This window comes from Cyrtonyx montezumae, unplaced genomic scaffold (assembly GCF_038088225.1).
Source record: "Cyrtonyx montezumae isolate F1298 unplaced genomic scaffold, pur_monq_1.0 scaffold_41, whole genome shotgun sequence".
Taxonomy (NCBI): Eukaryota; Metazoa; Chordata; class Aves; order Galliformes; family Odontophoridae; genus Cyrtonyx; species Cyrtonyx montezumae.
The window spans coordinates 2,500,124-2,522,234 of record NW_027072047.1 but is presented as its reverse complement, the minus strand read 5'-3'; the positions used below and the strand labels follow the sequence as shown (position 1 = coordinate 2,522,234).

Sequence of the window (22,111 nt, the reverse complement as noted above, 5' to 3'; positions counted from 1 at the left end):
GCTGAGCGGAGCGACGCGCTGCAGAGCGCGCCACTGCCGCGCATGCGAGCTGCCGCCGGGAAAGGGGCGCGAAAGAGCGGTGCGCGGGGCAAAGCCCGCCCCGTCCCGCCCCGCCCCGCCCACCCCGTCCCGCCCCGCCCCGCCCACCCCGTCCCGCGTTGGATGGAGCGCCCGCAGCTGCCCGGGCTCGTGTCCGCGACCGCTCCTCCCTCCCGCGGGCTGCCCCGGCTCGGAGTCTGCTCGAGCCCGCGCTTCTCCTTCTCCCCACTCCTTCCAGCGCATCCGTGCTTGTGCTCAACCAGCGCCGGGCCCGACCCCCGCCCCCCCTCCCCGCTTCCTCGCGGCGGGGTCGCGCCGGCTCGGGGCGGGGCCGCGGGGAGCCGCTAGGGGGAGAGGCTCTACCGGCCGCACCGCCACGCAGCGCTTTCGTCCCCCGCCCCTTCGGTGCGCGCAGACGGGCGCGGGCGGCTCGGAGGGCAGCATGGATTCGGGTCAGCGTGATGGCGGCGCGGGCGGGGCGGCGATGGCTCAGCTCTTTCTAAATATAAAGGGAGGGCGGCGCGGGGCCCGGCCGGCCCCCGTGCTGGTTGCGTCGGGGCGGGGGAGGAGGCGGGAGCGGTCCGGAGCTGCGGGGAGAGACAGACAGAGGGGCGGGAGCGGCCTCGCGGCGGCGGCCAGGCTGAGCGTGGCACGTCTTCCCGCCCGCCTTCCGCCTTCCTGCCCGTCTTCCTCCCCTCCTTCCTTCCTTCCTTACCCGGCCGACAACATGGCTGCGGCCGCCGCGGCCGCGCAGGACGAGCTCAGTGAGTGGCGGTCACCGCGCTACCGGGGCGGCGGCGGAGGACTGCGGGGCTGGGAAATGTATTCCGGGGCGGCAGCAGGGCCTGCCCCGCCGCGTGTGACCTTGCGGGGCTGCGGCGCTCGGGGAGAGGCCGTGGGGAGTGGGTAGGGACGGGGTGGGGAGGGGCCTGCGGGACGCGGTGCGCTCGTCCCCGCTGCGGCTCGCGCAGCTTACAGCGCGCCGTCCCGTTTCCCCGGCTCCCTTGCGGTGTACGGGGCTCTTCCCGTTTGGGATTAATTAATAGACGACGTATGACTCAGCTGAACGAAAGGCTGCTCTGGGACGATGGGTCCGCTGTCTGCCCGAGGTGAAGGGCAGCGCTCGCAGCGCGTTGGTGCCGCTGATGCCGTTGCGGTTTCTTTCTGCGGTGGTGTTCTCTGTGCGCTTCTGTGGAGGTGCTGTCTTTGTTTTGCTCTTTGTTAGCGGAACGGGGCCGGGTGGCACACGGAGCGCTGAGCGGCGGGGCTTTATGTAACCGCGGGGCCTCGTGGCGGGCCGCAGATCTTCAGGTTACGACGAGCCTCGGGTTGGAGGACACGAATGCCAGGCTATTTATTCCATTGACAGCTGGGAGAAGCTGTGATCGCGGCGCGCCTCGCTGCTGCTGCTGTTCTCCTGGAGGTCCCGGTGCCGCTTGGTGCGGCAGCGCCTGCAGTTCTGTCCGTGCGGCGTTTCTGTCTTCCCAGCCCCGGAGCTGACCGTGCGAAAAGCAGTCCCGAGCTGCGGATCAGCTCCTCAACAGCCCTTTGTGTTAAGCTGCTCTCCAACGCCTTCCGAGTGAGATTTGTGTCAAAAACTGCGTGGCACAGTCGTTGCTGCTCTGCTGCATCCTCAGAGCGAGCAGATTTTAATGAATTTGGTACTTTCTTACCAGTAGTGAAAGACAGTGTTGTTGGCTTTTTTTTTTTAATTGTTTTTTTGGCTTCTCCCCCATACCTGCCACTGTCATCTTACTCAAATTCCTCTTTCTCCATTAACTCTTTTCCTTCAGGCAAAGGAGGAATGAGAAATTGAACCACTCCCTCTTTTTATACGCTTAAAACTTTAGTATATGTGGAAAGGAATCTGTCTCGTTTTGGAAAGATGAAATGTCATAAAATAACAGGCACAATCATTACTAGTTTTAGACTTGACGATCAGTTTTCCTTGTATGTGTATTTAGCTCTGTAGCACCAGTAAAACAGAACTCTTTGCTTAGACTGCGTATGTGGGTACTGGCTGTTCAAGAGGTCGCAAGCAGCATCAAAATGAAGGTTAAAAATCAGTGCAAAGTAATTGAACAGATCCTGAAGCTGTGAGAGTTCAGATGCAAGAGAAATTTTGAGTAATAGCCAGTTGTTTGGGAGGCGTAAGCCTGGCATATTGCAGGTATAAGGAATTTGGAGTGCTATTCAAGCTTCTGTAAAAAAAATAAAGAAGTCTGTAATATGGAAGAACAGGATGGAAATGAGGAAGGCCCTTTGGGGAATGAGGGTTATATCCCACTCCTTTCCAGTCAGAGCCTTTAGAACAATATGGTGATTAGCCCAATTCTACAAATGCTCCAGTAAGTGGTTTGCCTTTGGGCGCATAATGGGTTACTGGTCGAGCCAGGAATAGCACCAGCAAATCCTGACTCACTGTTTGCTGCTATAAGCGTGCTGGATATATTTTCTCCCACAGTCTAATTCCATTTCAACAAGAACTTGATGTCTGTTCTAGTAGTGGCACAGTGGGCATGAACCCGTTTGATTCCTGAACTTGATCCTTCTGTGTGCAGAATAGCATGGAAACAATTGCTTTGCTCTCAAGGGACAGGGATGTTGGAGCTTCTGCAGCAGATGTTTGTCCCTAAACCTGCATGCCATCCAGGCAGAGACGTCCTGTGTCCCCTCCAGGGGAGATGCTGGGGGCACTGGTGCAGTGTTGGTTCTGTGGAGCTCCAATAACTGAGGCTTCTTGTTCGTTTGCAGTACTGAAACATTCTTCAGGAAGTGCTTTATTGTGGCAGTCCCAGTAATAGGTCAAACAGATTTTCATTTTTTTCAGGAAAGTGAAGTTCCAGCTTTGTACACATAATGTTGGTTTTCTACTCTTTGTTTTGCAGAGGACCCAAAACTCTCTCCAAGGTTCCAGGTATAGTTACCAAGAGGAGTCCTACTCTTGGTAGTTTCTAGAGCCTGTGTTCATGAAAAGGAGAGCATATTTTGTTTGGTCCTGTTACATCAGTACATGTTGCTGAGAGATCTGTGCAGGATGGCCAGCCTGCTGCACATAATACCTAAGAATGCCTGAGGGAGCTGAGAGTTCCTCTTCATGAGAACAGGAAGGAGTGTCTGGGCACAAGGATGGGAACAGAGCTCAGCAGAAATGAAAGGTGATGTGTTGGCAACTCAGAATTGATAGGTCAGCTCCCTGAGCAAGACCAAGCACCCAAAAACTTACATGTGATTTAATTTGAGGGTAGAAAACACTTTATTTCTTTGCTTTATCTTTTCCATGTCTTTCTGCTCTTCTGCTTGGCAAGCTGCTGTAGAGCAGAACTAAAGAAGGGGCATATTGTCTCAGTGAACAGGTTGAAGGCTTGCTGTTGACTGCAGGATTGAGAAGGCTGAGAAATAATGCTGGCCATGCTATGGCACAGGTCAGCAGGGTCTTGGAAGCTTGTCACAGAAGCTGGAGAATTAGTGTGACTTCTCTGTTAAGCTTGTATGCTATATGCTACCTTATGTTTCAGAATCTGTTTGCTTTTTGCAAGAGCTATGGTCTTGAGCAACCAGTCTTGTATCTTTGTTGTAATTTTAAATGGAGACTGGGGGGAAACAAATAAATAAATGAAAAATGTAAGGAGCAAAACATAGGTTTTCTCACAAATAGGTAACTGCATTGCCATGGTAACTTGAGGATTTCACATTCCAAGTACGTTGTGTCACTGGAAGCAGATTAGGTGCTGCTGCTGTAAGCAGAGATACAAAGATTCATCTTGTTGTCCTGCCACTTTCTTTCCTGTATGGTGGAAGAGAAGGTCTCTTCCTACACAGCACCTACTGTTAAATTCCTTTTGTGTTCTTCCTTTTGTAGACATGTTTTATTCAAGAAAACCCTCATAAAAATTGAATGCTATGTGAAAATACTGCAGAGCCTCTAGGAAATAAGTTGTGACTATGCCAAAATACATGAATAGCTATGACAAATTTTGCATGAACTTAATGGTATGAGTTTTAAAAATAAAACTCTGGTATTCATTCCTTTACTCATGCAGTTTGTTTGTTCTTTTCTGTTTATTTTAATCCTTAGTGAAAGGTCATTGTCTTAGCTGTGGCATGTGTAATGTTTTGAGGACTTCCTATTTAACTGGGCATGATTTCTCCTGTTCTTGCTAATGTAATGGGCAAGTTTTACTAGGACCACGGTTGTCACCAATGTCATTACCAGACTGTGGGCAACGCAGTGATCATCTTTCTTTAAAGAAGTATCTGCTAGCTTTCATGTTCATATCTAAAGGAGATCTTGAGAGAGTATCCCAAGAACAAGAGGATCAGAGCTGCACAGAATGACAGTAATTAATTAATCTTAATTGAATTGTTCCTTCCAAAGCTCACAGTGGACTGTGTGTGTCCTTATCTTTTCCATTGGTATGAAGGTGCTGAAGTGCAAGCTTGTTTTTGTTGTAATTTATTTAGAGCCTGGCATGTCTGGACTCTGGGTAGTAGTTGTTTCCACTGATGCCTGCTTCTTGTACTCCTTTCTCTCGTTCATTTTGACTTTCTCACTTTCTTTTTTTTTTTTTTTTTTGTAAATCCTCTGGTCTATTATAAGTTGGTCCGTGGTCTCTGACAGTGAGATCTTTCCTCATCATTATGTTCTGCAGACTTGTTGATGATGCAAGTAATTTATAAAGCTATGATAGTTAGCTAATACAGGTGATACTAGGGGTGGCAACAAATACCAAGATGGTATTGCCATCCTAAATTTGAGATGAGGACTTAATGTGACATTTAGGAAGGAGATGCCATTGCACAGTCCCACATAGCTGAAATACCAACTTCTTAGATGGGACTATTGTGCTACTCTATCGAATTATTTATTCCTTTCAGTGCTTCTAGCAACTTGCAGATTGTCTTTGTTAACCATTCTAATTAACTTGTGAATGGAGAAATTATGGGAAGGGTGTCAGATGGACTGCATTTTGTGCTTGGTTTGGGTTAGCAATGATAAAGGCTGAGATGCTTGAGGTTCCTTGATGTGAAATTTGGTTTCTGTCAAACTGCAGTAAGATAGCTGTAGCAGTTAATTGTAATTGCTGCGGGTTACTCGAAGTGCTGTTGTGCCATCTTTTCTTCTGTGCTGTATAGCAAAGCGAGTTAGACCTCCTTGCCTTAATTATTTTTGTTGTGTTAGAACTACATGGTCCCTCTCCTTGAAACTACAACCCTGCAGATTTACAGTTGTTTGTAGGGGCTGCTGTACTGGACAGATCTATGATGGGTAGACTGCAATCCAACTCCGTCTGCTGCCTTCCCCCGTCCCATCTTGTGTGGACCCATTCATTTGCCTGAACTTCTGCTCTGCTGCACTGGCAGCATGAGAGGTGGTCTTGCTCAGTAGGGTGAAAGCTGGGATCTGAATGATTGATGTGTATGAGATTTATAGCTCTATGGGCATCTCCTCCTTTGTTTCCCTGTGCTGCTGCTATGGATACAGGCCGCAATGGAGCTCAGGAGTGTGATTTGCTTGTGAGCTGACAAATTCCTTGCTGGTTTCCTACCTGCAGCCAGATTCCTTGGATCTCCTGAATGGTCCTGCTGTCCCTGCACCTAGGGCAAGGAAATGTGATTGCAACATTAGGGCTTAACCAACTAGGCAGAATAGGGAGAGAAAAGTAATGAACTTGTTTCATAGACAGGATAAGCAATGAGGTAGCCCCCCCCCCCCCTCTTTTTTTTCTCCCTGCTCCTAGCTTCTCCTGTTGCATTACTGCAGTTCTGGTTACTCCAACTGAATAATATGAGAAGCTGGAAATTATCTAAATGCTTGTAGTTCACAGGAATTATAGGAATCTCAGGATCATAGGAGTTGGAAAGGACCTGTGAAGATCCCTTAGTTTAGCCCTCTGCTAAAGCAGATTCCCTATAGCAGGTTGCAGAGGAAAGCATCCTGGCAGGTCTGTGAGTATCTCCAAAGGAGAGTCCATAGCCCCTCTGTGCAGCCTGTTCCAGTGCTCTGTCATGTTCACTGTAAAGAAGTTCTTCCTCATATTCATAAGGACTTCCTACGTTTGTGCCCATTGCCTCTTGTCACAGGTCACCACCAAAAAGAGCCCAGCCCCACCTTCTTGACACCCACCATTTTAGATATTTAGGGGCAGTGATAAAATCCCCTCTCAGCCTTCTCCGAGCTAAACAGCTCCAGGTCTGCCAGCCTTTCCTCATATAGAGGATGCTCCAGGTCCCCTGTCATCTCTGTGACCCTCCACTGGACTCCCTCCAGCAGTTCCCTATTCTTTAACTGGGGAGCCCAGAACTGCACACAGTACTCCTGGTGTGGCCTCCCCAGGGCAGAGCTGAGGTGGAGGAGAACTTCCTTTGTGCTGCTGGCCATGCTCTTCTAAATGCATCCAATGATACCATTGTCCCTGACAGCCACAGGACTCACTGCTGTCTCATGGTAATTCAGTGCCAGGCTATGCTGCTGTGCCTTTAGGAAGGTGCCATTAGGCTTGTGGCTGTAACAAATGGCCTGGGGAAGCAACTTCACTTGTATTTCCTTACAGTTGAGCATGATCCCTTACCTTGTGAAGGAATGTGTTGCTGGGGAAGTTCCCACGTCAGCTGCCATGAGAACTGTGACTTACAAGAGTCATCCTGGAATCCCAGTTCCCAGGGAAAAAGTTTGATGATTCCACTGATTGCTTGAGCTCTTTCTCCTGCATAGGATGACCCAAACAGCCTCTGAGTGCCCTCTGGGTCATTAGACATCCTTGAGGCAGGAAGGTGTTTCAGGGTGGTGAAATACAACACAAAACGGAAGTTGAAAAAGGAAGAGTTGTTAGGATTTAAAAATAAAAGGAGATACATATCTTAAAATTGTTGACTAGCTGACAGTCTAAATGTTCTGTGAATTCGGTCTGAAACGGGAGCTCAACTTGCAAGTCATTCTGCATTGTAAGTGCTTCAGTTTTGGCTTGTAATTTCCCTGATGCTAAAATTTCACATTCCTGTCTTTTCAGCTGCTTGTCATTTGCTAAGCAGAAAATAAAGTGTTGGAGGTGATAAATTGGGGGTGTTTAATCCACAGCTGGCAGAGGAGGAATGATGCTGTAAGGACTCAGCACATGGATAGGACAGATTAAAATAAAAATAGGACAGTGAAGCTGTTCTGCAGCTACATCATGGGGGACTTCCTGGCTAGAGGTTTTGTGTTTGAGCTTCCTTGATGTTCCATCACCCTCCAGCAGTGCACATTCAGCTGGTCTTTTACTTCTTCTCTGCAGCTATGCTTTCTTTTTAACCTCTCAGCCTGTCCAGTGATCCTTCTCCACTGAAGGAGAGTTCTTCTTGTCACCCTCTAATCTTGGCTTGATCAATCCAGGTTAGTCTTTAGGGAAGCAGTTTCCTCCTGCAGGGTGCACCAAGGCCTGTAGTCCCTTAAAACACTGGATCTCCTTTCCGCCTGCAGGGAGGCTCCCAATACTGTGTGCCAGTGCCCAGCCCGGCTGCCAGAGCACTGCTGTGCTGGGCAGTTCTGGCTTTGCTGCTGATACAGCTGTCAAGACAGCTGCAAATGCTTACAAGAGGAGCTCCTCCATCCTTTGCACAGACAGATGTTTCTCATCTCTTGTACTTGAACTGCTGACTGAAGAACTTGGTCTCATTTGTTTCCTTGAAATGATCTTTTGATAGCTCGATGAGAAATTGGATGTTTGTACATTTATTTATTTTTTCTTCTTGATCTTGAAGAAGTTGGAAGAACTTACCTGTGTTTTGTAGTTGCAGTCCTTTTCCTACTAATGGTAATGTCTTTTCTGGGAGAAAAGAATTAAGAAATTGAAACAAGTCATCACCTGATTGAGAAAAAATTTGTATGGTTTCTTTAAGGTTTTCTGGATTGTGTGGCTTAAAAAAAATGGTCATGGACAGAACTGGTGGATCTGTGTCAAGATGTCCTATGAATTCTTCTGCTGGTATCAAACTTTGAACAGCAGTCTCAAGCTTTTTGAGGACTTTTTCATATATTTATTTTTATATATATGTATTTTAACATGTTCTTTGTGCTTCCTAGGTATACAGCCGATTAATTAATTCACAGCTGCTGTGGTGTGAATTGTCCCAGGGCTTATACCATGTACTTTGCCTGGACTTTTTATTTATTTGTTTGTTTGTTTGTTTATTTTGCTGTGGCACTAGCTGTAATCTGTATTGGGTCCTGCTCTGTGTGGTCGCTTTGTTCTGTTTGCATGGCATCTGCAACAATGGGGTCCCCAGGCATGACAAGAACCATGAATTTAACAAGATGAATAAGAAGTGGCTGCTAAATCTTTCATGCTCTGTCATTTCTATGGGACGTCATGGTCTGAATGCAGATCACAACATACTTAAAAAAGTTAGCAGCTCTACAACTGCACAGCTTTGCTGCAAAAGCAGAAAGTGCAGAACGTGACTTAGAGCTGCTAACCTTTCATACCACCTTTGGACATGTTTTGTATTTTATTTGGAAAAAAAACCCAAAAACATAAAGCAATATTGAGGAAATTTTTATTGCTTCTGTCTGTATTAGGAGTCCTTTGTACACAGCTGTGGAGGCCAATACGTGAAGTAATTTTACTGGTTTAGTGTTAAAAATAGAAGGTGGGCCTGATCTTAGCATTGCTGAGACAGATACATTCTTTGTGTATAGCATCTCATTATGAGCCCACACTAAGGAAATTTCAGGAAAAAAAATAAAATAAAAAAAATCATGCTACTGCAATTCTTAGTCTTGGTGATTTATTTTTCCTCTCTTATTTTCTTTAAATTGCAGATCAACTTGAACGTGTGTTTTTGCGCCTCGGCCATGCAGAAACAGATGAGCAGTTGCAGAATATTATTTCCAAATTCCTACCACCTGTTCTCCTCAAGCTGTCCAGCACTCAGGAAGGAGTTCGTAAAAAGGTAAGTGTGCAACCTACTGGTACATTGCTCTAATCAGGCAGAAGGAAATGCCTTTCTGTGGCACTAAAATACTCTTTGGTGTTCTTTGTGAAGAGATCTGCTCTTTCAGGAAGTGGTGCCATGAGCCTAACAGAGAATAAGAAAGTAGTTCTTGCCTGCATCGGCAAGATGTTTTGTGTATGTGTGGTTTTTGCACATATAGACTGTATTTGTTTCTGCTTGAAGCCAGCTTGCTGTGAGTTAGCCTGAAACAGAGACTGACTTCTGCAGAGGCATCTGCTGTGGCTTCCAGGACAGGGCTCTGTTGTACATCTACCTGGCTAATAGCGTGTGTGGAGCAAGCTTCCTTCTCTGAGCAAAACACCATGTAGGTGTTCTTATGGATGTCTTTCACTGCCTGACAGCAGGAGTAGAACCAAATCATTTTGAAGATGTAATTTAATGTCTGTCTGACAGAGTTCATGTCCCTAATACAGAAGGCAGCTTTGTTGTAGAGTTCATTCAGATTCACGTTCAATACTACCTGCAGAATGGTTTGGCCTTTTCCTAGTTGTACATGGATCAATGAGAAGAACAAATGTTTTGTTGTTAGAATTGAACATGTACCTAAGGAATTCAGTTTCCTGCGTTAGGTTATGTAATAAAACCTCAACTCCATGTCTGCACAACAGCTCTGGAGCACAGCAGAAAAGGGAGGTGCCTAAGTGACACTGGCACTTTGTTTCACATACTTTCAGGCCCAGTCATTGGTCTGTCAGCTTGTGGAGCTCTGTTGTCAGTACAGGGATAAATTGGCAGGTGGAAACCCAAATTACGGACTCAGAGGAAGGGGCACTCTGTGCAGATCATTCTCGTGGCTGCTTCTAGAGAGTCTCAGCTCCACTGTTAAGATGTGGAACCCACCAAAATTAGCCAATGTCATAGCACTATTTAGAATGAGGTGCTCCTGCCTATGGCTAGTGCACCCAAGGGAATATGGGGAAAGAGTGTTTTGGGATTGCTCAAGCCTAACTTTGATGTTTAATGGAGGAACCAAAGGTGGAGAAAGATGTGGACCTAAGTGGCTTAGGGAGGAGCAATTGTGGGGAAATGAAGGAATGAGTGGATAAAACGGGATAGTGATGTGTGAACTGTTCATGATTGTTATGCTTGTCTGGCCTTGTCCTGCACCAGATCCGTACAGTCTGTCCTGTATTCTTGTTAAATTTCATTTCTGCCTGAGTTTTGAATGAGACACCTTTATTTTGATGTCAGAGGGAACTTGTCTGTGTGCCAGTAGATGGAGAGACATGGTCTCTAAGAGTGAGGCTATGGGAAATCTGGCTCTTGGTGGGACAAGGTTAGTTTGTCAACTGCTGGAGAGATGCAAGGATATGGGGATGAGACCCATTTAGTAATGTGGTCCTTGTAGAATTTGCTAATGGCCACCAGGAGGGTGTCCTGAAGCTGAGTATGTGGATGACTTTATCTCTGGGGCTGAGACCATGAAGGGTCCATCGCTGGAGGGACCAGGAGATACCTGGCCTATGCTGTGTATGTGTGTGATGTTCTGTTGCTGCAGCCTTGATGGCTTATATGTCCAGGTGCCAGCTTCTGAGCAGAGCCAGGCTTCGGGAGAGATCCATATTGTACATGGGTATGTATATTTTCCTGCTGTCTGACCTGCATCTTGAACTGCTGCAACACACTCAAGTATTGTGAAATAGCAATTGCATGATTGTGTGGAAGCGTTTTTAAACTTTGTGTTTAAGGCAAGAGAGACCTGACCTGGATTCTGACAGAGGAGCACCTGCTTGTGTTTACTGTTCTACCAGGAGGATTTGACCTGAAAGGCAGAGGTGTGAGCAGTTGAAAAGGATCTGCACAAAACTTGGACCTAATGGTGAACTCATGAGAGGGGATTGAATTGCACTGTGCTGAGAGACTTGTTCAAACTCAGGAGGGTTCTTCTGATTATTTGTTTATCATGTACTCTTAGAACTATGAAAAATGCACTCAACTAGCTGATGAAATTTCTTAGAGTATTTTTTGTATTTTAATTTTCATAGCATCACAGAGTGGTTTGGGTCTGAAGTCACCTTAATGATTTTCTAGTTCCACTGTCTCCCTGCCCTGGACAGAGGCAAAATTTTTTCCACTTGAGAAATGGCAAGTGTTGTGAAATTCAGGAAAAAGAAACCACTGCTCCTTTGAAAATAAAATTTTAAGAAGTCTTGAAATCACACATCATTCTTATTAAGTACAGTAGTTAAAATTAATAGTAAAATAAAATTTATTTCCTTTTTCCATTTTTATGTAGTGTCAACGGTTTACGGGCTGGTTCAGCCCAGATCTGTGACGATTGGTGTGGGGGACCCACAGACCCACGCTCCAGGAAAGGGGAAGGGAAAAGGGAGATGGGCCTAGAAACAGAACAGCAGTAACGATCTGAGGAGGAAAGCTAATTTACTAAATAGATATCGGAAAGCAAAATAACACAATATAATACAATATAATTGGAATTAAAGCTAATAAATCAAATAAAATGAGCAAGAGAGAGTGTCCGATAAACCAAAGGCCTTATGATAACGCTGAAGGCGGACGGCTGCAACAAATACCCACTGCTGAGTCCATCCCAAAGGAAAGAGAGTGTCCCGTGACCACAGACAGTTTTTATCTTTCCCCCTGAGTGTAAATATGTAACAGCGCAAAGCATCGCAAAGTCCTCTGGGGAATGTAGTTCTTCTCTTCTGAGACAGGTACACCTGGAACTATCGATGATCCATGGAGCTGGAGCATTAACTCTTTAACTCCCAATACACCACATGATGTTATGATATGGAATACCAATGCCAAAAATCATAAATCCATGACATTCTGCCCTTTATTCCACATCACTACATCATGCTCGATAGATACATACATATATGGGCAGTGATTAACGTGCATTAGGTACGCACACACACACACCATATATACATGGAATTATTGACTGCGTCCCCCAACATCAAAGTCCCTTGTGGTACACACTGAACATCCCCATTCTTCTGCATCACCCACCAAGTGGACCCAGGTCCCTGAGCAAAGACAGTTCCACGGAGAGGTTTGCCCTTTCCAGAAGCTGGAAGAACCCAAACCGCTTTTCCCAACATGTTCTTCACATGTACTACAGGGACCTTATCTCCCTCTGCAGTAGGTAGAGAGCTGGATTGGGCAGGACCATCACGACTGATAGATCCTTGAGTGTTGACCAACCAGGTGGCTTCTGCCAAATGCTTACATGTTCCGCCACCCATTGCTTTCAGCATGGTTTTTAACAACCCATTGTACCTTTCAATTTTACCAGAAGCTGGTGCATGATAGGGTATATGATAAATCCACTCGATTCCATGACATGTAGTCAAACTAAAGATTATTATCCATACAAAGTGATGATATCATCACCACTTAACATTTCCTTGGGCTTTCCGGTGCTAAGCAAATCCTTTGCAGTTTAAGAAATGACTGAATTCTACTCTTGATATATCAGCGAAGGGAAGTTGTCTTTCAGTAGTAGGTTTTCATGTCATGACATTTCATTCATGACAAATTCAGGATATGTCAAGGAAATTCAGGATGTGTTTTTTTTCTCTTTATTGTTGTGCATAGACATCAAAATAACTTGTTAGTGATACAGAAGGGAGAGGAAAGCAATTCTAGTTTTTAATCTTGATGAGCAGATACTGTTGAGTATTTAACTTGTTAGACAAATCAATCTGATAAGTGTGCATATTTCTTCTTTCTATTCCATAGTATCAGAGTTCAGCTTGCTTTTATTTTGCTATTAATCAATGGGAGAAAATGTCAGAAATTATTTTTGAAGGCTTATGACTTGTGAACACAAATACCTAGGTTTCCTATGCTCATCTTGCTTAGTAGGCAACAGAGATGTACCTGTTGTTGAACTCTAGCCTTGAGTGCATGTTAAGGCAATGGAATATATGTTTTTTACATTAATGCTCATACCATTTGAAAGGCTAAAAAGTTGATCAAGTAAAAGGGAAAGAGAAGGACAATTTTTGTTCTCCCAGTTACTGACTACAGACAAAGTGACTAAACTGACATACTGTGTTCTGACTCTCTTGCAGTTATTCTAGTATTAATTCTATGTACTACCTTTACAATAGAATTGTAAAATTCTGATTCTGAAAGTGGAGTTGAGACTCTAGGGGACAGCCATGAGAATGACCAGCATCGAGTGCCCCTTTCTCTGAGTCCATAATTTGGGTTTCCATCTGCCAATATATCTCTGTGCTGACTGACAACAAAGCTTCAGAAGCTGAAGGTGTCCAGTGCCTGCCTCCACACAGGACAATCCAAAATTAGAACACTCCTTGACTTCTGGCAGCTTGTGGTCCTCACCACTGATGTAACCCTGTGAGCTTGAACTGTCACGCATAACTACTATGATTTTGCCAGTGGTTTGCTGGATATCCTGTGCAGAAGGATGTGAGAGAGAGTTTTGAAATGCAAAGAGTCAGGTCTCCGGGCTTCCCTTGGTTGTTAGATGAGCAACCTTGTGATAAAAAGAAATTGAGTTGTTTTAAAAAGCCATAAGACAATTTAACTGTGGTTTGAAATCTTACAGTTTTCAATACAATTAAAACACTATCTTTCAATTAATAAATGAACAAAAAATAATATCAATGTGTTGCCAGTATGCCAATATGTTGAAGTATATAACAACATATAGTTTTGGGACTTGCCTTCACCCTACTTCTGGGCACTTTGTGTGGTGGTTTGACCTGGGCTGATTGATGGGTGCCTTCCCAGTCACTCTTACTCCTTCTCCACAGCAGGAACACAAGGTGAAACAGCTTGTGGGTGGAAATAATGACAGAGAGATTGCTAACCGGTTACCAACGCGAGCAAGCTTTACAAGGCTTGAGGAAGATGATTTTTTTTTTTTGTTAAATAATTGAGTAAGACAGTGAGAACTAGATCAAAGTGAAATCACCTTCCTCCTACCCCCTTCTTCCCAGGCTCTTCAATCTCAGTTCTTATAGTTCCCACCCAGGCAGTGCAGGTAGATGAGCAGTGGGGGTTCCTTCATTTCTTTTTTTTTTCTTTTTCTTTCTTTCCTCTCAGGTCATGGAGCTGCTGGTTCATCTGAACAAGCGAATAAAAAGTCGCCCAAAAATTCAACTTCCTGTAGAGACATTGCTAGTTCAATATCAAGATCCTTCTGCAGTGTCTTTTGTCACTGTAAGTATCTGTTCTTTCAATAATAGCTGCTGGTTTACTTGAAATAAGCAGGATATTGCTTAAACCTTCTGCATTGAATTCTGTCTGTTCTCCTAACAAGTATGTTGTAGAAATGATATCGGCACCTGGTACGGATGGAACTTAGTTTCATAAAACAGCAAAGCTACTGATTTTGCAAAATTACTCTTGATCTTTCATGAATCGTTATTGTTGGTTCTGTTGTAGATAGCCTGCTTATTGTAGCAGCCCCATTCTGCAAATTGCTGGCAATCCTTATCCTGATGTTTACAGAAACAGGATCTTAATTGAAGTATCTGCATGTCTCTGAACATGAGGAAAGTTTTTTTTGTTTGTTTTTAGGGTCAAGACCCTTGTTGAGCAAGAGAAGAAAACTGCTTATTGTTGCAGTTTCATTAAATGTAGATGAAAAAGGAAAAACAGTTTTTAGATGTTCTGTAAGACTAAGAAAGATGATTGTCATTTGAGCTGTGGTAAATCTATTGCAAATACCAATCATGAACAAGTGATAAAATTGGAGGGAAGCTTTCTGTTCGTCTTGTTTGTCTCCTGCGTCATACATAGTGCTAATGGGAAACATAAAGCCTCAGAAACAGAAAGGAAAGTATTTCTGCTTTAAAACTGCAGTCACACGGAAGTAATCTCAGACTGCCTGCAAAAAAGTAGGATTATCCAGAGTTTACCTTTTGGAAGTGGATGCTATTTTCTAGTCTGCAAGCGTTCCGCAGAGCAGTAGAAGAACCATTGTAGCTGAAGACAAACTGTGCTTTTGGCAGTATGTGTTGATAATCTATGTTCACTGATGTATGAGTGGTGCATATTGTTATGTTTAGTGAGGTAGTGGGCTTTGAAAAATTTTAGCAAGTGCCATCTATGAAGAAATGTAATGCTTCCCACTTCAACGCTTTGTAGATATGCTTCTGTGTTTGAAGCTTTCCTGCTATGAATTGTTGCTTGTACTTCTTGCCAAATAATGGCCAGCAAGTCAGGTACCCAGCTGAGGTCTGCACTGCATTGGTCTGCAGTGGTGTACTATGGCTGCCAGCCTTCTCCCTGCATGTAGGTGTCCCCTGAGTTCCTCCTCTTTACTGCACCCTTTGACAAGCTGAACTTGGTATTTATTTTGATCACAGAATGGTAGTTGGGATGAGCAGATTGTAACTAGATCAGTAGGTCATAACTAGGCTTCATATTTTACTGGTCTAGCTGGAGAAGAGAGCTTGCAGAACTGTCAGCATCATTATGGAATTCTCTGTTATTATTTTTTCAGTGTAGTTTCATTCTGAGGGACTACCATAATGAATTAAAGACGAGAAAAATCTCTGTTTTCAATCCTTCGTCTTTATTAGTCTTTAACCTCTTAGTTGCAGTTTGTTGTTAATTTTTAAGTGTTTTGTGGCTTTCTCTGTTTTTTTATACAGAATTTGACAACTGAAATTGCATGCTTATTTCAAGCAGCTCATTGAACACACGGTTCTTTATCGCTCCAGTTCTACGCTAGATTCAGATCAATAGTAGCAATTATAGATGGTCCAGTGTTCAGTACTGCTATGCTGTCTTGTCCCTGGACTCTTTTTGTATTGCATTTGCAGCTTTTAAATGTGATGATTCAGAAACACATACCGAGAAAACTTGCCTATGCTGCTGACTTTGTATTTATTCAGTTGTGTAGCATTTTTCTTACAGAAATAGGAAAGTGAAAACAGTGTGTTTGATTTCACTGAAGTTGTGGCTTAGGTAAAGCAGAGTTGCAGACTCCCTGCTGAGGGCTGGTTGCTACCCACTGGGTCAGACTGCCCAGGGCCTCATCCAGCCTGGCCTGGAGCACCTCCAGGGATGGGATACCCACAGCTTCCCTGGGCAGCCTGCTCCAGGACCTCTGGGTGAAGAATTTCTTCCTAATATCTCATGTATTTTTCCCCTTGCCCGTTTCCTCTTGTCCTGTTACTGTCAGACTGTGTAAAAAGTTCATCCTCCTCCTGCTTTTAAACTGCCTTCAAGTACTGGAAGTCTGCAATGGAGGGTCATCCTCGTGCAGCGTTTTCTTTTCTAAGCCCAACTCCCAAACCTTTCTTCATAGGAGTGGTTTTCTTTCAGCCCTCAAAAAACTTTCAGTCCATTCAGCCTTGTAATTAAGAAATTGGTCTTCCAAACAGAATTTGTTTCCAGCATCCACGTTTCAATACAGCATTCCAGAAGAGTTTAAGGAATTAATATTTTGCATTACTATGTGTGTTTTTTTTCTTTCTTTAGAATTTTACCATTATTTATGTTAAGATGGGATACCCTCGTTTGCCTGTGGAAAGACAGTGTGAATTGGCTCCCACTCTTCTCACTGCAATGGAAGGGAAACCCCAACCACAGCAAGACAGGTATAAATATGTATGCTTGGAGTAAATTCTGTTTGTATCGTTTTAATGAAGTCATTTGTATCTTTTCCTAAAATAATTCTGTTTTTTTTTTTTTGTGTGTTTTCTATTCATATTTCTACTTTATTCAGTTTTAAAAATAGGCTTGTTGAAAAGTCTTGCAGTACAGTCTTGCTGGTGTTCTAGAGATAAGTGTCATGATATTTGTTTTCTTTGGGAGCATGGTTTTACCCTGCCAAAAATTAAAGTATATGGGTGAGGCGAGCTTTGGGGAATTTGGGTGTACCAGTGCATAAGTACTGGTACTACTTTGTGCGTGCACTTTATTGAAGCTGAACAGTGTCAGTCAACTTCTGCTGTAGGCAGACTCAAACTTATGTCTTTACACTTCTTATAGACAGCGTAATTGCAAAATACTGAAGTCTGAAAGATTGTGACTGTCTTTCCAGCACTGTGTGAGTGTGTGTATGCATGCACACTTTATGGTTTAATTTAAACACAAATCTTAATTTGTATTCTGCCTTCCATTGTTTAGTAGAATGAGTATTAGAGGCCACTGGATTTAATCATTTTAAGTTTTGTTAAGATTTTCTTTTTTTTGCTATTAAGGACTGTATCTGTTCTTGAAGATCTCTTTAATGCTAGGAATAAACTGTTTTGTTTTTTTAAATAGTCGCAGTAAATGTAATTGTTTTTCAGCCTAATGCATCTTCTAATACCAACCCTTTTTCACATGAAATATCCTGCTGAACCTCTGAAAGCAGCAGCTTCTCCATTTAATCTTGCTGAAAAACCAAAGACTGTACAGCTGCTTTTGGACTTCATGTTGGATGTACTTCTTATGCCTTATGGGTAAGTAAGAGTTCGTATTGGTCTTGTTTGGTAATGTCTTCTGGATGGATGTGTGAAACATCACAAACTGCATCCTTGGAAACTTAATTGGAATGCAGTGTTATTTCCTACCTCAAATGATATTGATTACATATTTCAGGAATATACAAAGCAGGGTCCATATTTTAAGAATGGAATCAGCATGTTCCTTATTTAACAAAACATATTTTTTCTGGTTAATTAGGTATTATGCTACTCTGTCCTTGACCTCTTTCGGGGTAAATGTGAAGCTATATGGCATATGAACTTACTTTTTAAATAAACAAACCTTTAAAGTAGAAAACCAAATCAAAATGTTCATACTTCTACTGTTGAGTTTTGAGTCTTGATCCTCCAAGGCCATAAGTAAGCATAGTCTGAATACTTGTACTTTTCAGAACTTAACCTTCAATGACAAGATTTTTCTTGCATCTGAAATGTAACTGTAATGGTGTGTCATTGTATGAGCACGTTTCTGAGAGCAAGAATAGTTTACAGAACAACTTGAATTTACTGCTCACTGTTAGTCAGGAATCTTTTGGTGTCTAAAATCAAGTATTCTCAGAAGCTATTTTCTACCAATTTTAAAGGTCTTTTTATTGCTTGAAAAACTTTTGGGGTAAAATAGAAATAATTCAATCACTGGAAAAGATGTCTTTCTAGTAGCTCCTGGATTCTGGTAGGATCTTTGAGACACATTACTGACTTATCCTGCAAGAGTGACTTCTCAAATTGTGATTGTGTGATGTTTCTCCATGCAGCTCTGTTGTGGAAGCCATGTGCCTGTCAGCAGTTTCAGAGGCCACATTCTTGCCATTTGATTGTGTATAGTATAGCAGATGAGAGATCAGAATGCCCAGCCTGTTGTCACTTATTGTCATCACTTTGCTCAGGTGTATGCTACTAGGTTCATCCCCACACTAATGTGTCTGTAGCTTCAGGAGATGAAGTCCTGTGGCATTTTAAGGAGACTTCAGTCCCTTATGCTTTCGTATTTTGGCCAAGCTTGACAACTAATTTTTAAATACTCAGAGAGACTGTTATGTTTGGGGAGAGGAGTAGACATCTTTTCATGGTTTGATTTTCTATCCAGAAGGTGCTCAGAGAGTGTCTTCATCTAGCCTGTGGCTCTGGTTGACCCTATTTTTAAAGTCTTGCTCCCTGGGCTGAGATCTTGCAATTGTTGGCAGCTAATTTATGCCTGATAGAACTTGATCAGTCGTTGCCTGTTCCTGAATTGGCCTTGCCAGTTTACACATAGTAAAACAACAAGAAACCCATACTTTTAGGGCTTAAGACTCAAAATGAAGTGTTTACAATTATGGCATCAAAATTTCTTCTTGGTGATTTAGGATGAACATCTGTCCTTACTGTTGAGATTGCTCACTTCTATTTGTTCTCTGTGTCCTGGAATGAGGAGCAAAGTGTGGCTGTCTCGAGCAATACAGTTATTGCTGGTCGCTACTACAGTTTTGATGCTTTCTTGAACTGCTTGTATTGAGCCAGTTTCCGAAAGTACAGGGAGAGGCAGGGTGATTTTTGCCAGGGTGTGTAGTATTCAGAGTTGGCTAGATGTGTCACTGGTTTGCGGGACAGTTTGACCCAGTATTGTGACAATTGAAGCAGGGGACCCACGGGCCCATGCCCCGGGGAAGGGGAATTGGGAAAGGTAAAAAGGAGAAGGGAGATGGGCCTAGGAACAAAACAGCGCAACGATCTGAGGAGGAAAGCTGTCACGCTCCAATATAAAGAAGTTCTTTGATTATGTGTATACCCGGCATGAGATTAAGAAACAACGGTTCAAATGTTGGTCCGACCAGTTTATTACCAATATTGACCAGGGAGATGGGGAAGGCAGACACTGTTAGGGTGATGGGGAAGGGAAGGCGAGCGATAGGAAAGATAGGAAAGAAGCAAGGATTTGTACAACGCGGGGATAGTCACCAGCCAGGATCCCAGAAGCGGGGAGAACAGCAGCAGCGATGGGCAGCCCTGAGCAGCAAGCAGCTGTCCTGGAGAAGCGGCACCGGGTCAGCACGGGAGAAAAAGCATGGAGAAAGTCCAGGAACAGCGTCAGCCAGCACCGGAGAAGCAGCAGAGATGAGCTCGTGAGGGTTCAGATGGTAGAACACCTCGAAGGAGCGGCAAGGTCCAGGAGAAAGCAGCATCTCAGGCAGCAGGCCCAGCAGGGAGTTCAGCAGCAGGGATCAGCTCGTGAGGTTTCCGATGGAAGAACACCAACCCACAACAACAAAACCACAACAATCTCATGGTGGTCAATCCCTCTTTTATCCTTCATTTCTCTTCCCTACTGGCAAATCCCGTGCTAGCCTGCCAGGCAAGCTTCTTCTGAGATGGCTATCTCCCCACGGAGATGAGTACCACACAAAAGAGTGTTCAGTGGCCATTGAGCTGCAGCTTATCTCTCTTTCGTTGCCCCAGGACATGCCCATCTGCTTGTCCCTTAGACAAAGGATTTCACAACCCTTGCCCAGGACTAGCTTGGACATGTTCGGACATGTTCATAAGCAAACTTTGAGGCAATGGTATAAAATATTAGTCTCTTACAAAAGCTAATTTACTAAATAAGATATCAGAAAGCAAAATAACACAGTATAATACAATATAATTGGAATTGAGGCAAATAAATAAAATGAGCAAGAGAGAGTGTCCGATAAACCGAAGGCCTTACGCTAACACTGAAGGCAGACGGCTGCAACAAACACCCACTGCCGAGCTCGGTCCCGAAGGGAAGAGAGAGTCCCGTGACCGTAGACAGTTTTTATCTTTCCCTCTGGGCGGAAATATGTAAAAATGCAAAGCATCGCAAAGTCCTCTGGGGAATGTAGTTCTCTTCTGAGACAGGTACACCCAGAACTATTGACGATCCACAGAGCTGGAGCATTAACTCTTTAACTCCCAGTACACCGCATGATGTTACGATGTGGAATATCAATAATACAACAAAAATCACAAAACCATAACACTAGACTTGACGGTCTGCAAAATGGCTGAGCTCTGTATATGTAACTTTTTGTGCCCCTGCACTTAAACTGCCATTTCCAATGGGTAAGTTTGTTTCTGTTGTCAGAAATCGCTTCCTGGTACTTTGTTGTGTTGCACATGTCATTATTTCGCTTAATAAGTTTGAAGTGTTTCACAGACGTTATACAAATGTTGCTAAAGCTTTTAATAAAACCTTGTGAAGTCTTGTCTGACTTTTAATATAGCCAAGATAATTTGTTTTGTTTGTAACCTGAGATTCCTTTTCCCAGAAATGCCAGTGGACCTTTCCTTAACAGAGTTTGTTATTTTGCTCTTGGCTTTCTCTTTTTCTCTTTATATCTCTTAGATAGCTGTAGCTCTTGCAGGATGCACTGGAGGTAGATGGTAACTGAGTCTCAAATGATTAAAATTCTGTCTTGTGTGAGAGTCATCGATTAATTAAAGATGAATGCATCAAGTTGTACAGATTATTTCAATTCTACCCATTTGAATTAAATGGCAGTGTGGAGTGGTAAAGCCTCTAATGAAGCTCCATTCCATATTTAGGTATGTACTGAATGAATCTCAATGTCGGCAAAACATGCCCTTGGGCCAGGGCTCTTCAAGTACTGTGGGAGGTCCTGGAATCCCTCAGCCACCTCCAGGGATGAGCTTTTATGCAGCCAAGAGAGTAATTGGAGATAGCCCATGGACACCAGAGCTGCTGGAGCAGGTACTTGCAGTCACAGAGACTGATCTTGGGGAGCTGAGAGGTAGTAATGAGGACAGCTACACACAGAGCAAGAGAAGGCTTGAGGGAAACATTTTTAAACTAATTCTGGCCAGATTTTCATTTGCCTTAGCGAATGTAGTGAGTAATTTGGACATGGTGCCCTAACAAGCTTTCCGAAAGTGGTGTAGAGGTGGGAGGTGCGCCTCCTTCACTCTGCCATCAGTTCTCTGAGATGGTTGGGAAGCAGGCATGACCACAGCATACTCTTGCATCTTACTCTTGGAGATAGCAAGGTGGAAGAATTATTCTCTGAAACCTTTCCTTTTAGCAGGTGTCCACAGAGTTTCCCTGATCAGTATGCAGGTGATTGCTTTGAAGGGATACGAGAGAATGATTCTGTTAAAGATATGAGGAGAGCATTTGAACCTCAGCTTAATAGGCAAAAGCCAGCATTTCAGACGGTTGGGTTGCTGTGGTTATTTTGACATATGCTTTCTTGTCAGTAAAACTGCTTTTACCTTCCACTTTGTTGAATAGTGTAAGCTGGGGATAGTGAAGTTCATCGAAGCAGAGCAAGTGCCGGAACTTGAAGCTGTTGTACATCTGGTTGTAGCCTCCAGTGATACAAGACACAGTGTGGCCACTGCAGCAGACCTTGAGCTGAAGAGCAAACAAAGGTACAGATGTGGATATTTAGAAAAGGTGGTGCTAGTGTTTTTAATAATGCTCACTGCAGCTAATGTAATGCTCCAGAGAGGCTGTGTTCTGAGGAAAAGAGGGGTACAATCCCACACATAGATCCTGCATGTTCACATGGGGCTGGGATTTGGAACAGTGTAGTTCAGACTCACTGCTGTGAAAATAGTAGACTCTGGAGCTGAAGCTGTAACTGTTTGCAGTCATCTTTGATATTACATTTGAACCATTTTCTTACTCCCTGGTT

At 43.8% G+C, this 22,111-nt stretch overlaps 1 protein-coding gene across 2 annotated transcripts in view; it reads left to right on the top strand.

Moving 5' to 3' along the window:
- Positions 1 to 760: 760 nt before the first annotated feature.
- ECPAS (Ecm29 proteasome adaptor and scaffold) overlaps positions 761 to 22,111 on the top strand; it is a 58,298-nt gene continuing 36,947 nt past the window's right edge. The window contains exons 1-7 of one of the 2 annotated variants that reach the window (XM_065747071.1): positions 761 to 803; positions 8,840 to 8,970; positions 14,077 to 14,193; positions 16,465 to 16,583; positions 17,280 to 17,432; positions 21,003 to 21,168; positions 21,706 to 21,845. In XM_065747071.1, coding sequence (XP_065603143.1) covers positions 767 to 803; positions 8,840 to 8,970; positions 14,077 to 14,193; positions 16,465 to 16,583; positions 17,280 to 17,432; positions 21,003 to 21,168; positions 21,706 to 21,845 — 863 coding nt within the window. In that variant the 5' untranslated portion in view covers positions 761 to 766. Of the gene's footprint in view, positions 804 to 8,262; positions 8,476 to 8,839; positions 8,971 to 14,076; positions 14,194 to 16,464; positions 16,584 to 17,279; positions 17,433 to 21,002; positions 21,169 to 21,705; positions 21,846 to 22,111 lie in introns of those variants that run through there. The other variant, XM_065747072.1, reaches the window with a different exon arrangement.